This window comes from Dermacentor variabilis, chromosome 8 (assembly GCF_050947875.1).
Source record: "Dermacentor variabilis isolate Ectoservices chromosome 8, ASM5094787v1, whole genome shotgun sequence".
NCBI classification, from domain to species: domain Eukaryota; kingdom Metazoa; phylum Arthropoda; class Arachnida; order Ixodida; family Ixodidae; genus Dermacentor; species Dermacentor variabilis.
In genome coordinates this window covers 33,266,249-33,279,860 of record NC_134575.1, presented here as the reverse complement: position 1 = coordinate 33,279,860, position 13,612 = coordinate 33,266,249, and the positions used below count along the sequence as shown (strand labels likewise).

The 13,612-nt window shown below is 43.0% G+C and overlaps 1 protein-coding gene across 3 annotated transcripts in view; it reads left to right on the top strand.

The window, feature by feature from the left end:
• Positions 1 to 13,012, top strand: part of inc (BTB/POZ domain-containing protein inc) — a 36,894-nt gene extending 23,882 nt beyond the window's left edge. The window contains exons 4-6 of one of the 3 annotated variants that reach the window (XR_012830008.1): positions 322 to 456; positions 4,797 to 7,746; positions 7,787 to 13,012. Coding sequence is in view for 2 of the 3 variants with exons in the window: in XM_075701685.1 (XP_075557800.1) it covers positions 322 to 456; positions 3,414 to 3,473 (195 nt within the window). In the remaining variant the exon portion in view is untranslated. Of the gene's footprint in view, positions 1 to 321; positions 457 to 3,413; positions 3,592 to 4,796 lie in introns of those variants that run through there. The other 2 variants (XM_075701686.1, XM_075701685.1) reach the window with 2 other exon arrangements.
• The last annotated feature ends 600 nt before the right edge of the window (positions 13,013 to 13,612 follow it).

Sequence of the window (13,612 nt, the reverse complement as noted above, 5' to 3'; positions counted from 1 at the left end):
ATCCCACGGTATGTGGTATAGTGCTGTTAAGCTTCAGTCCCGCAATAATGGTTGAGCTGTTAAATAAATAAGCTTGCAAGACATTGTCTGCAACGTTTTTCGTTAAGAACTCTGTTATTAAAAGAATTTGGACATTTTAGGTCGGAATTTAAAGTAATAGCATGGCACAGAAAGGGTGAAAGCCAGTAGCAAGCACACCTCTGAGTAATATTACTTGTCGTTTGCAATCTCTTTCAACTATGATTCATTGCTAGCTTTGATGTGTGCTGTAGGATTTGACATGTACATGCCTGCTTATCATCACTTCCATATCCCATGCAGTTGATCAACATCGGTTCGTCATACAACTATGGCAATGACGACCATGCCGAGTTCCTCTGCGTGGTGTCGAGGGAGTACCCTAGCTCTTCGTCTCACACAACAGACCGCGAGTTTGAGCCAACCGACCGGGCCCAGGTATTTTGCCATGATTGTACTCGGTGTGACATAAAAGATTGATGGATTGAGTGAAGGTTCTTATGGTGCAAAAGCCACGTATGGCCAAAGAGCACAAGGCGCATGCTAACAATGGTTGACGAGTTTTGAATTCTGCATGTAATATGGCTGTAAAAGAGCCTAAAGAAAGCATCAACTGTAGAGGGCCTAAAAATGTTGCATTTATTAAAAGTACAACCACAGAGGCATTGAGATATGGTAGAATCACAAACAATTCTATGTGGTGGTGAATCAAAGAGTGAAAACTTTCTCTGTCTCTGCTTATTTAAAAATCAATACTGTCTCATCAGGGCCCTTAATGTAAACAGATGGAATGCGAGGTGCAAACAGATGAACAGAAATAAAAGCACAACTTACTTTTTCATACGTGTTGGTTCATGTCTGTCTGTAAGCATTTGGTTTGTTTTGTAGCATGAAACATAGGGGCAAATATAAAAGATCTTTGACTGTGTTTGTGTAGCGGGGCGTCAGATGTGCGATTTATGTCTGTATTAGTGTTATCTTGACTTGCCTTCTTTTTTGAGGGAGCAGTCTTCGAGAGATCACTTGGATTGCACTTGGTTTTGACAAATCTTAATCTACCAGAGGTGACTGTGACTGATGCTTTCTGCTGAATTGCAGTACAAGCTGTAAGGCATAGGCGCATCTGGAAGAAGGTGCAAGATACTCTAGAAATTCCAAGTGCGAATCTATGCCTAGAGTACAGGGCACAAGAAAGCAACCCTCAGCGGAGTGTACTAGCCATCAATGATTATTGGAAAGAGCAGAAAAGACACTGTAATATTATTACTGTCATACATGCCTACAAACTTTAAAAAGTGTTTACTAAAGTCACCAGAAACCTTTTCAGTTCTTTGCTGAAGTGCATGCGCCAACTGAGAAGCTTTTATAAATAATGGTACAGCGTTCCAAAATTGGATAGTTGGAAAATGCACCATTTGTTTGTCAGCTTTACCCGACCTGTAGCCCAAAGCTCAGTATCATTATCATTATGAGCATTATCAAAAGTATTCACTTAAAAATTATGTTTGAATATAATGCTGTAGTTTGCTTGCAGTTCTGCGTTGTGCAGCGTGGACTAATCTGAAAACGCTGACAGCCAGAAATGTTATCCATATGTTTTTTCCCCTAGGGAAATTCAATGTGTACTATATTGGTAAATGTTAAGGTAAGATAAGGTGATGACGTGATAGCGCTTGAATCCATCCATGGTGCCACTTTTGTTGAGAACTAAGCTTTCATTATCAAGGCAATGCCATGAACTGACCGCGCCGCTCTGTCGGCGCTGGTGGTGGAAGGGCGAGGTGTAGTGCCTCTTTTCGTGTCACTTTTTTTTGTAACTTTCGCAAAGAAAGGACTAAGATGACATTGGACAAACACATTCAGTGTCGTCTTCATCTTTTTCTTGCTTTTGTGACCGAGTGTCTTTTTTCACATTAGTGCACTGCAATCATTACAGCTGGTTTCTGTGGCTTACGGACACTATGTTAACATATGTTTTTTTTTTGCCGGTTAATGTACAGCAGGAGACATTCCATTTTCAGTTGCACTATTCTCAATGACAATGTCAGCTCTGCCTGATATCTGCTTTAGGTGTTCTTTTAAAAGCAAATTGGAAGACTTTCATGTGCTGTTGGCATTAAAGCAGACACATAGAACACACCAGGTATGACTCAGTTTTTAGTCATGTCAGTGTAGATGACATCTTCTTGCCACATTTTTTTTTCAGGCAGTCTGTTGCCTACAAAAGGCATGCCTTCTTAAATAGAGTTATGCTCAGCGACGATGTCATTTCGTGGCACAGAACAAACTATCGAAGGTTCTGTAATCTATATCACATAGTTTGGCCTAACTACAGTAGACTGCCACTAATTCGACTCTGGTTATTTCGGCTTTTCAGTTTATTCAATCTAGGCCGAAGTTACCGGCCGGCACCCATGCATTTCTGTGGGACAAAACTTTTGTTATTTCAACCCTAAAATTGGCCTTTGCCGGATAATTCAAGCCTGATCAGTCGGCAGGCACATGCCTGACCCCTATGGTGACCCCAATAGCGGCCCCTTTACTCGCAGTGTCTGTCTGCGTTGAGCAGATGTCCTCTGCCGTCGAAAACGCCAATTTTCCGCCTGCTCTAGGAATATCTTCAAGCAGGAATCACAATGTCTGATTATGGTATTTACCCACTTTTCCGCAGAATGTTACGGGAAACAGACGTTGCGGCATTCATATGCTTTGCCACAAAACAAAGCTGTACTGCGGCGAAGCTGACTGTGCGAAACCGTCATTTTTCTTGCTAAAGATCGGTTGCGCAATAGATTTATACGTCATTTAAGAGCTTGAATGTTATTTCTGTGTTAGTTTTCTCCTTTGAACACATAGAAAGCAGGCGTGTGCTTGATGTGGGGGTGTGCTAGAATCGGGTAACCACTGCCAATTGAATCAGTGGTGTTCTCATGTATTTTCTACATCTTGCTTTAGTTTGATCTGTCAGATAACTCGAACAATTTCGCCATTCGAATTAACGGAAGTCTACTGTAGTCATGCCTGAGTAGATGGCATTTTCTGCCCCATTTTATTTGGTAGTTTACTGTCCACAAAAGGCACGATGTCTTCAATTGCATTATTCTTTGCGACAATAACATCTAGCACAGAACAAACCATTGAGTGGTCTGAGGTTTAATACTCTTTTTAGGCATAACATTTGCCTTGGATGTCTGCATAAATGCAACTTTGGAATGTCCTTTCATCAAATGTTGGCATTAAAGCAGATATGTTAATTAGGTGCATGACCCCACAATAATTAGATTGTGGTGTCCTTTTACGTTAGTAAGGTTAGGTCACATATGTACACAAAACACTTAGTTGTCACACAGTTTACTGGTCACATGAGTTGATATTTCGTATCTCCACCTTTTCAGTGGGCTGTCGCCTCTCACTCCCTGACCCCTGGATGGTCTGGAAAATCGAAGACGAAGTAATCACTAGTAGCCAAATTTCATTAACAGCTTATTTATTTTGGTGAAGGGAACACATTTAGTCCGCACTATTTTCTTCAATAAAATTTAGCAAAAAGAAAAAGAACCTTTTGCTGGTTTGTTTAATGTTGAGGGCTTGTGACATAAACTGGGCGAAGCCATGAAACCTTCAAAGGTGTGTGGACTTGGCTGTGTCATTCGTGACTGTCGTTTTTGCAGGACTTCGCAACAATGACGTGCTTGCTGCGTACAGTGCGTTTTAGGCAGGCTGTGAACGTAATCTAAGTCAGTTCGGCAGATGCCTTTCTGGGAGGGTGTGTAAAAAAATAAATAAAAGATGGCCAATTTTGTAGTCAAAATTTCCAAGCAAGCGCCTTTTCACGTCAGAAGTTTTGACCGTATCTAATCGTCGGCAGTCGATTTGGCTGATGAGGAAGGTTCACACTGTATGTGTGTGTGTGTGTGTGTGTGTGTGTGTGTGTGTGTGTGTGTGTGTGTGTGTGTGTGTGTGTGTGTGTGTGTGTGTGTGTGTGTGTGTGTGTGTGTGTGTGTGTGTGTGTGTGTGTAAACATTGGTGGTTGCTCATGGCAACTTGACAGCCAAAGTAAACCCAAATGTACAGAAATGCTGCAAAAATACACGATGCCTCTGGAATGTTGTTTGTGTCGTGTATGTACGTGAAGTACATACCTATAACAATGCTTATGTGTTCATGGAATGAGAACAGCTGCTAGCGCAAAGCCCCCTTCCAGAGACTGTCTGTGTTCTATGTTCACTCAACACTGCATTTACTACTGCCCTCTGCTAAAGCATGGTTCTGTCTTACAGGTGCAAAATCTTTGCATGTACGTTCAATGTAGCTTCATGGCAATGCAGACAGCTTTGACATGACAGCTTGTCTTGGGTCAAAATTTTCTGCGTAGTAGATGCTTGAACTTCTAAAAAAAGAATACAAATATTTTTGTGCAGCTAGCATGCAAAAACGCGTTATTTCTGCCAAAGAAACACAACTACCACTTTGAAAGAATAATCTGACAGTCAAAACAGATATTTAATGTCGCTATTTTGTCCCTTTATTATCGGTTTACCGGACAGGTCAGTTTTGATCACAACGAAGTTCGATCGAGATCGAATTTCTAGCTTGCAGTTGGCTCTATTGTGCATGTTGAGGAGGGGAGGCAATCGTGATTGAGAAATTGAATCTGTGTCAGGCTCGATTGCCACCGAAATTGCCTCGTGTGACTGCATTGTAATTCCAGCTGCACATGTGACCAGTAGGCTTTGTAGCTGTGCACTGTTCAGAGCCCGCTGTCCCTCCCGTTTCAGCTCATTCAGCAGAAGGCGGCCCGCATGTGAAGAATCCGGCAGGGAAGGAGCGACGACCGCTTCTGTCTTTTCCATTGTTCCCCCCCGTCGAAGCCATGTTTGGTAACACATTTCTCGCCTCTGCCCATCCGTGCTGGAGGGTGGCGTGACGAAGCCGCGAGAAAACACCGGACGGTGTTGACGCTGACACAAGTGCTGTCGCGTCATATTTGTGCCGCCGAGCGAGAAGAAGGGCTCGTCATCTGTGACGCTTGTTTTTGTACGAAGACATGCCCTCCCCCTCTCACCTCCTCGTGCACCCGTGTTCTTTCTCATCGGCCTGGTGGCATTGAATCCCCTTCGGACTTAACAAGTTGTGCACGGTGCTGCGGTTTTCGTGCTCATTCGTGACTTGGTGCCAGCCCATGTACTTAAAAAATATGAAAGGAGAAAAAAAAAGGAGTCTGGCATTCCGACTTGGCACACCCAGGTGCCATCTGAGGACGAACAGGTGGCAGTGAACAAACAACTTGTGCTGACTGGAGTGCGACTTTCGGGGTACTGCAGAAAGCTTTTAGAGTGGTTGGTGAGAGGTTGTGCTTTGTCAACTGTTCTGTGCCCCAAGGTCTGCAGGCTGGTTTGTGGTATGAGTGCTCATGCTGATTAGGAGGGCGGGGGGGGATGAGCTATTTTGTTAGGCAGTGGTGCAGCACTGTTCTCAGTCTTTTGTTTTTTCTGTGTGACTTTTCTTTTTCCACAACATTGTTTTGTCACTGTAAGCGAATGCGGTGATGCGATTTGACAAGCTCTGCGCAGTCCATATTGTGAACATATTGCTTTTGATATTCGTTTCCACATCACGGAAAGCGAGACAGAGGACTGTGTAAACAGTGTTGTGTTATTGCCATCAGCATATTTAGTGCCTACTGCGGTAGACACCATGCAAAAATATTTGCGTTTGCCCCCCAGTCAGGATATTTTGCACTTTGACATTATTTTCCGTGTTCAGAGAGGAAAGCCTGCTAGTTTCCATGCAGCGTGCTGCATTTCCATGTCCTCAAGCAGCATTTGCTTTTGGTAACAAGTGGAATGTGATCTGAGAGATTCCTTACGAAGGCTGCCATCTTGCTTGATTGCAGTGAGATTTTGTAAGGTACGGCGTACAAAAATGCAGTGTTCTTCAATAATTATGTTGGCTTTCATCAGAAGTATGTAGTTGGGTTGGTGGAGAAGTGAATATGCCTGTGATGGAACCAGTGCCCAAGGCCTACAGAGAAGCTCCTCGGGATGTTGACTGCACGCTTGTTTTGGCTTGCCTTTTGGCGAGCAGAAAGTTTCAAGCAGTCGAATGTCATATAAGTCAGAGTGGCCAGCAGCGAGGACAGCATCCCGACAGGAAGCTAATGTGGAGCTTGCGCACTACGTCGTACATGACATTTCCAGTTGATGAAGTACTGTTTTGGAAAATCCTTGCTACATCAGCCTTCAGTGCAGAGGCAGGTGTAGGTAGTGGTGTAGGAGATAAAGTTGCTGTCTAGTCTGCACTCCTTGCAGTCTCGAGTTCCCATAACTTTCTGCGTGTCCCCCCATAGCCATGGGGTCGGCACGTTGAATAAGCAGTTTCAGCGATCACTGACCATCTGCCTGTGCACACAGCCCACAGTTTGTAATGCTTGCATTCTCCGTTTTTCTACATGACGACTCGGCACACAGCGTTTGAGAGCAACTTGGAGTGCGTGCACTTTGGGAAGCACTGCAGCTCCTCTTGCCGCTGCTACCGTTTTCACACCGAGAGTGTTTCTAGTGAGTGTGTTTACAACATTGCATGTGTGCGTGTTTGTGTGTGTGGTCATAGCAGTTACTTAACATCACGTGCATCGTTCCCGTCGTCATTGTCTGGTTGCCTTCATGTGACCGTGTAGCTCCATTGCTGCTTGGTTATGTGCTCTTATCACTGTGTGCAGCGATGACAGAGCTGTTAGGGTATGAAAGCTATGTCAGTGGAGGTGTGAACGAAATGCCTTTTCTTAACACCTTAAAGAATTGGCGCTCTCCATTTTGATGTCTCTTTTTTTTTTTTTTTGTCGCCCTTAATTGGCGTCTTTGTGAGCCAATCTTAGCCCAGACGGCTGGCCTTAATCCTCCTCTGGCTACTGCTGGTTGTCCTGGTCGCGTGAACACTTACAAGCCTTGATAATGACGATAACATTTCTCAGGTGTTCGCAATTGTTTATGGAGTTGTGCTGACCGACTCTGCGGCACAGAATCATGGATGAACCGTTTGATCCTATCAGCAATGGTGGGTTCTCATCCTGTCCCGGCTACAGACGATTCTCCTGGTCCTGTGCATGCTTATTAAATGAAGCTTGATAATAATTATCATGTTTTTTTTTCTTTATGTTGGCAATTCCTTACAATGTTAAACCGGCCAATACTACAACACAGAATACCAGATGTTTCGTGGCTTTCTGTGTGACCAGTGTGGGCGATTGTTTCACCTGAATTGGCGTTGCGTAGCCAGCTACTTGATGCACCATCTTTTCGTAAGTTTGCAAGACCTTACAATCTCCAATTCTGATTGGTGTCCTACCTTGATTCAGTTTTATAGTTTTCACCTCTTACTGTGCTGGTTAAGTGTGCTGGGTTTTGTTTTGCTTGTACAGTACAAGTACATATAAATTATGCAGTACTGAAGCCTTCCTTCCCTTGTGATATGGATTAGTTGCTGTAGATTGTGTTGCCTAGTCAACACAATTTCTGTTCACATGCACTTTTTGAAAGGATGTGTTTTTTGTTTTGTTTTTTCACATTGCTGATCTGGTTGTATTTCTTTAGGCAACCTTTCACATTACCAAACCAAATCACTCTAAATACTGCTGGCTCTGACATTGCAGGCTTTGCAAGCATGATGAGAGTATTTCGTACCATCTATCAGCGCATGAAGTAAGGTAACCAACTCTTTCTACATGTGGTCAAAGTTAACGCTAAAGAGGCTGTCTTGCACCCCTTAGCAGCACATAAGGCTGAGAGTGTGATCACTTTCTTTTCATAAGGATCAAATAAAAGTGGCTTCTATTACATGTTGTTAGAGTAAGGAAACTACCGTTAGAGTAGTATGGTAGTGCAGGCTAATGAGAGTGGGAGCTTGTCCACTTCATAAAGATAGCACAAAAGTAACTTGGACCACACATGGTCGAGGCAAGAAACGGAAACTAAGTTAAACAAGTAAATAACTCTACTGCGGACCTTTCAAAAAAGCCAAAAGTGCACATGTAACTGTAAATGTTGCAGTATTGCCAAACGTTTTGTCTTTTTTTTTTTTTTTTTTTTTTTTGCTGTCGCTGTTAAGCCTGAGTGATCATATTGTGTTACACTGAAAGCACTCCACCTGTGCTTTTCTCAGAGTAACAAAAACAATTTTACGATGGTTTTGATTTTTGAAATTCCTAGCTACTTCTAATGTTCAACTTTTAAAAGCCTGTACAAGCTCAACCCACTTAGATCACGCGGTTGTGATCACTTCATCTGGTAAATAGGCCCATGTGATCAGAGTCACTGAGTCTTCTTGGAAACTCTCCAAGCAGTATTCAGGATGTGAACATGCATAATATTATCAGCACTGCTCACAAGTGCGAAGTTTGCCTTTCACAATTTCTAAGCTGACTACACCTGACACCTGCTGCGTCCACTGCTTTCCCTGTTCCAATTTTGCGGGTGCGCTGAAGGCATGCTTCATATTTATTTGAAAGAAAACATAGCGACCCACCCGCAAAAGGGAGCGATGTATGAGTGGAACTGAACTCGTTGTGTGTGTGTTCCTTGGAAAGAACACGGATTTTTCAAACAGTAAAATTCATTGGTAGGTAGTTGTACAGTGCAGTCCACTGTTAAAGGGAACGCTGCAAATGTGTGGCTATCACTTCACTGGCGCTCTAGCTGCAACGGCTGCCTGAAACTGCCCGGATGCACCGTACAGGGGAACAGAAAGGTGCCGGCGTCACCAACCACGAAACGTCTGCTCCAAAGCCAGACAGTTGTACACCTGCTTTATACCCATGCGTTCCATTCAACGGTTGACTGCACTAGCATCCCAAAAGCACACAGGTACACTTGTTCTAGAGCACTTTAGGCATTCCCTTTATCGCAGGAACAAAGTCGTGTCGTTTCTGCATTTTATTTCTTTTGCCGTTTCCCGTTGACTCAAAACAATGCTAAAATGGCAATCTGTTGTTTGTATTATGCCCTGTGATGCTTATGATAACTGCTTACTGGAGGATGTGGGGCGAAGCCCACCAATGTTTTGTCACCGTAGCAGTTTATGTTTTGTATTCCTTGTGCAGCATCTTCGGTTCACTGCCTTTGTAACTGGACTCAAATACTGCAGAAACCTGTTGCGTTTCATGTTTAGTTCTGTTTTATTGTTCTTGTTTAAGAATAATGTTGTTGATGGCCTTTGCTAAAATTTTAAGTCACACCTTCTTAGTTCGCTGTTTGATCCTAAAGAACTTATGTTTCCTTCTGGTATGCAAAACGTGTTTAGAGATTTCAAGGTCATCTGCCTAAAGCAAATATTGTGTGCAGTGGCATTAGTTGTCGTGCAAGCTGTGCTCGACATAGTGTTTCTTTGTAAGCTGAGGGACTAGATTGCCAAACCCAAAATTCTGGTTAAGCATTGAAATTTTGTGTTGGCTGTAGTACACTAGTTATCTGCTCAGTGAGTTATGGCTTTATTTATTGTGTGGCACCTAAAGTGTGGTTCATCATCTTACTACATTAAAAAACTCATATGCCCCATATTCAGTAGGGAAACCTGTGTGTTCCCATATATCATATGGGGGCACATTATACGAACACTATAATGATATGAACATATGGGCACGATGGAAGAATAGATGGTTGTTTCAACGATGCCTTAGAACGTGTCGATTTCTTGTTTGGTGTTTTCAGATCTCGCGCAAAAGGTGCAACTGGTGAGGAGGCATCATTTCTGAGTACAGAAGCATGGAACTCTGTTTCGCGATCTGCGCGAGTGTGTATAGAAATGGGAAGTTCTGATAAAATCTATATTGTATTGTGTTCAAATAACCAAAGTGGTCGCTGCTGTTAATCTTGGGCGCCAAAAATGTTACTTCTTCCGCTTCTGCGATTACTGGAGAGCCACAATTAAATAGCTCCTGGAGTTATTGGCCATGTTTTCAGAGCTTTCTGACACGGCTTTACGGTTGTACATAGGGTTAAGCAGGAAGAGGCAGTCTCCCGAGCAATTTATGCTGATGCTGACAAATTGCTTTTTTAATTGAACTTCTCAGTGTTATTGAGACTGTGCTTATGCCTTTTTTGCAATGCTGATAAGAGAGATGAAACTAGTGCACGCTAACTGTTCATTAGGTATGCTTACTTCAGTAATGAAATTGTACGAATGTGCTGAAATGCACTCGTGGAATAATAGACCAGCTGTTTCATTCTTTAAGTTGTGTACACAGGGCCACAGACTGCATTTGGATGAATCCAGCACTTGGCAAACTTGCCTATCAAATGCTGCCACTGGGCACTAAGGTGAAACGAAAGAAAAACGCAAGTATGCAACTGTACAGAGCACAGACATTTTTCAAAGCGACACGTTAGTGATTGCATTATGAACGCAATAGCCAGAATAATGCTAGAATGTTCTTGTTTTTTTCTGTGACCAGAAACATTTTTAAGGAGGCGAATAAAATACTGTTCTGTGGAGTCGTACTCGCAAATGAGATAATTTGAGGATCCTCATACATCTGAACAGAAATGTGTGCCTAAGGCTTCAACTGCAGAGTACCGACTATCGCTACATGCATGTTGCATAATCGAGGTGAGGCTGCAGCTATTTTCAATTGACACACAAGCACAGTGAGGCACCTGCAGGCTATGGGAAAGCTTCCTGAATGATGTCAGGTGACCGAACTGCAAATCAAAAGTCCAGCCGGTGGCTCGGTAGGTGGTTTATAGCTGCATCTTCAGTTTTCCACTGTAAATACCGTGGCCAACAGTAATACAGAAATGGCAAGAGCTAGCAGCAAAACATGAGTAACTGCGTGTTGTAAGGGCATTTGACGCAAAATACTAGACGAAGTATGTGAGCACAGCATTTCATGCCATTAGCAGATGATAGCAAATGATGACCCTTACACTGTGTAGCACCACTGCCACTGGAGGAAGGAAGTAAAAACGGGCATAGTTGCCTCGCTGTGCAGACAGATGGCGTCGTTGAGACACCCGTCTATTCTTCCATAGTTCACGTGGGGAACCCGTATAGAGATGTGTGTGTGTTTTCGTAAATGGCGTGAGTCATACCCGTATTCGCAGATCTTACGGGTCATGTCCCGTATGGTAATATGGGGAAATGGAAGGTTTTGATACAGGATCCCTGTACGTTCATATCATATGGGACATGCTCCATATGTGATATATGGAAACATACAGCTTTTTATACTAGATCCCTGTATGTTGACAAGAGATTATTGGCTGTTGTCCTGGACATCTTTATGCTAACAGACTCGAAACTGAGCACTCTCAAGACTCCTATAAAAGTGCAAATGTATACCCAATGATGGGCAGCATTGGCACTGCCCCACGCCACATTGAACCTAGGTTGAGCCAATAACGCCTCACTTTTAGTAATACTTGGTCATTTACAGAAGGCTGCATTGGTATCAACGGTGAGTCTGTGCTGCAGTTGATCAAGTGCAAAATGGACAACTGCTTAAATTTGGTAATTGAAGCATGGAGAACCACTGCTGGTTTTCATGCTGTGGCATGTCGTTCTGTAAAACTTATCATGCAAGTATGATTTAAGGTGCAGGATACGAGGTCACACGTGGTACTTTGCATGTTTTGGCCATATCCCAATACGCACGTACACTCGTAGTGCTGAATCTATCAAAGGCCCTGCACTTGTGTTCTGGAATTTTGTTCATTGCTGACTGAATTGCTGACATACCGTTATATCCCGAGTCATCATTCACCACTAACCTGGCAGATGTAATTTGTAAAAGAATAGAAGGTGGGAGGCAACATCTCAGTTCAGAAGCCGAAAATAAATTATATTTCAGTGTGAATAATTTTGGAGAGTGATAGACACGCCTTGTAAACATTTACGACTTGTGTGTAATGTGCGCTTTCACAAAAAAGATCAAGTAGACAAAACATAGAATTTTTAGGTCATTTGGCATCACTGAAGTGAACCAGTTGTGGTATTGGAATACCGGGCAGATACATGTTCGAGAGCACCAACCTAGTGGTGGCACGTTATGACGCTGTGCCATCTTCAGCAAATAAATCACAGCAACTGCAACTTCTGAGCACCAGTGGCTGTCGCTGAAATTCAGAGGTTCCACATGAAACTTTGCACAGAATTTATGTGCAGCGCTTGCAGACAATGCGTCCAACTTGCTTAGAGCTATCTTATCCTTTCTTTTACACCTCGGGATAAGTGGAGAAAATGTTAAATATATTGTATCTCGTGCTAACTCGAGGAGGGCTATAAATATTTGTCCGGTAAACCCAAACTCTTGGTCGCTGCATTTTAAGTTCTCTGCATTTTGACAGATCACACTGTCACAAGATGTCGTCACTGATGATGCTGCTCCCCTCTGCTTTATAATACTGCAATGAAGCCTAGTTGTAACAATGTTGCATACAACACGAACGCCTTTGTTGTATCCAGTAGTTGTCATAAGCATAAATTCATTATATGCTGATATCAGCAAGAAGCATTTGAATTACTTCATGACATCCAATAATTTGTTATATCCCTGCTTCATTATATTGAGGTTCGATTTATGTGTCTATGATGTATGTCTCTGCCATGCTAAAGCTGCCCCATCACACTGTGCAATCTCTGGGCCTTCTGTGGGGATGGGTCAATGCAATCGGTGAAATTGGCATCTTGCAAACAAAGGCGGTGAAAGCAGTGTCTCATCAGTGAGCGATGACTCGGGATATTGCACTACTTCTTACAGGAGTCTGTGTTGCCAGCACTTTGTGTAATGCTCTGTCAAGTCTGTAGCTGGAGTAGGAGCTGGTGGATACCTATGCAGTGTTGGGAGTGTGTCAACGTGACAATGCTTTGCTGTCTCTTTTGACATTGGCACTTCGGCTAAGTGCAAGGACACTCCGTGAACTTCTTTTGCTAGGCACTTTGATCAGCTGGGCTGTGACACTGTGTATTAAAAAGATGGCTGCGAGATTCTTCAGTAAAACAATGGACTTTGTACTAATTTTTGAAGGCAGAGTGCTCTCACTTTGTCTGGAGAGGAAACAACCTGCTTGTTCATCATTTTTGGCCCAAACACAAGTTCAAGAATCATTTGTGAGTGCAAGATTCCACGAGATGGATGGAGCAAACACGTTGTGCCAGAGGCGTGAATTGTTTGTGGCAAATTCACCGTACTTGCTGTATTGGAACAAGATGTTCATGAAGCATCAGCTTAACCTGGACACTGAAATTTCGGGCATTTTATGGGTGAGAGGAGTGGCAGCTATATAAGATTGGGAAGCACCTACTGAACCGAAATTGAGAAAAAAAAAATAATGAAAAGCCGTAGTTGGTCTCAAATAAATACAAGACTTTCTACCACCTGTTCCAGTTTTATTTCCCCAGGGGAGGGGGGAGGCATACATGGCGTGACGTCATGACGCAGAAGGTTTCCAGCTGTACACTCGCCTGTTTTGCTGAAATTATGTAGTTTTAAGTGCCAAAACGGAGATACGATTAATGCGCCATAGTGGGGGACTCCACTTTCAATTCTTACCACCACCTTGTTTTTTTTCCCCCTTTTTTCATTTTTTTTTCTTTTCACATG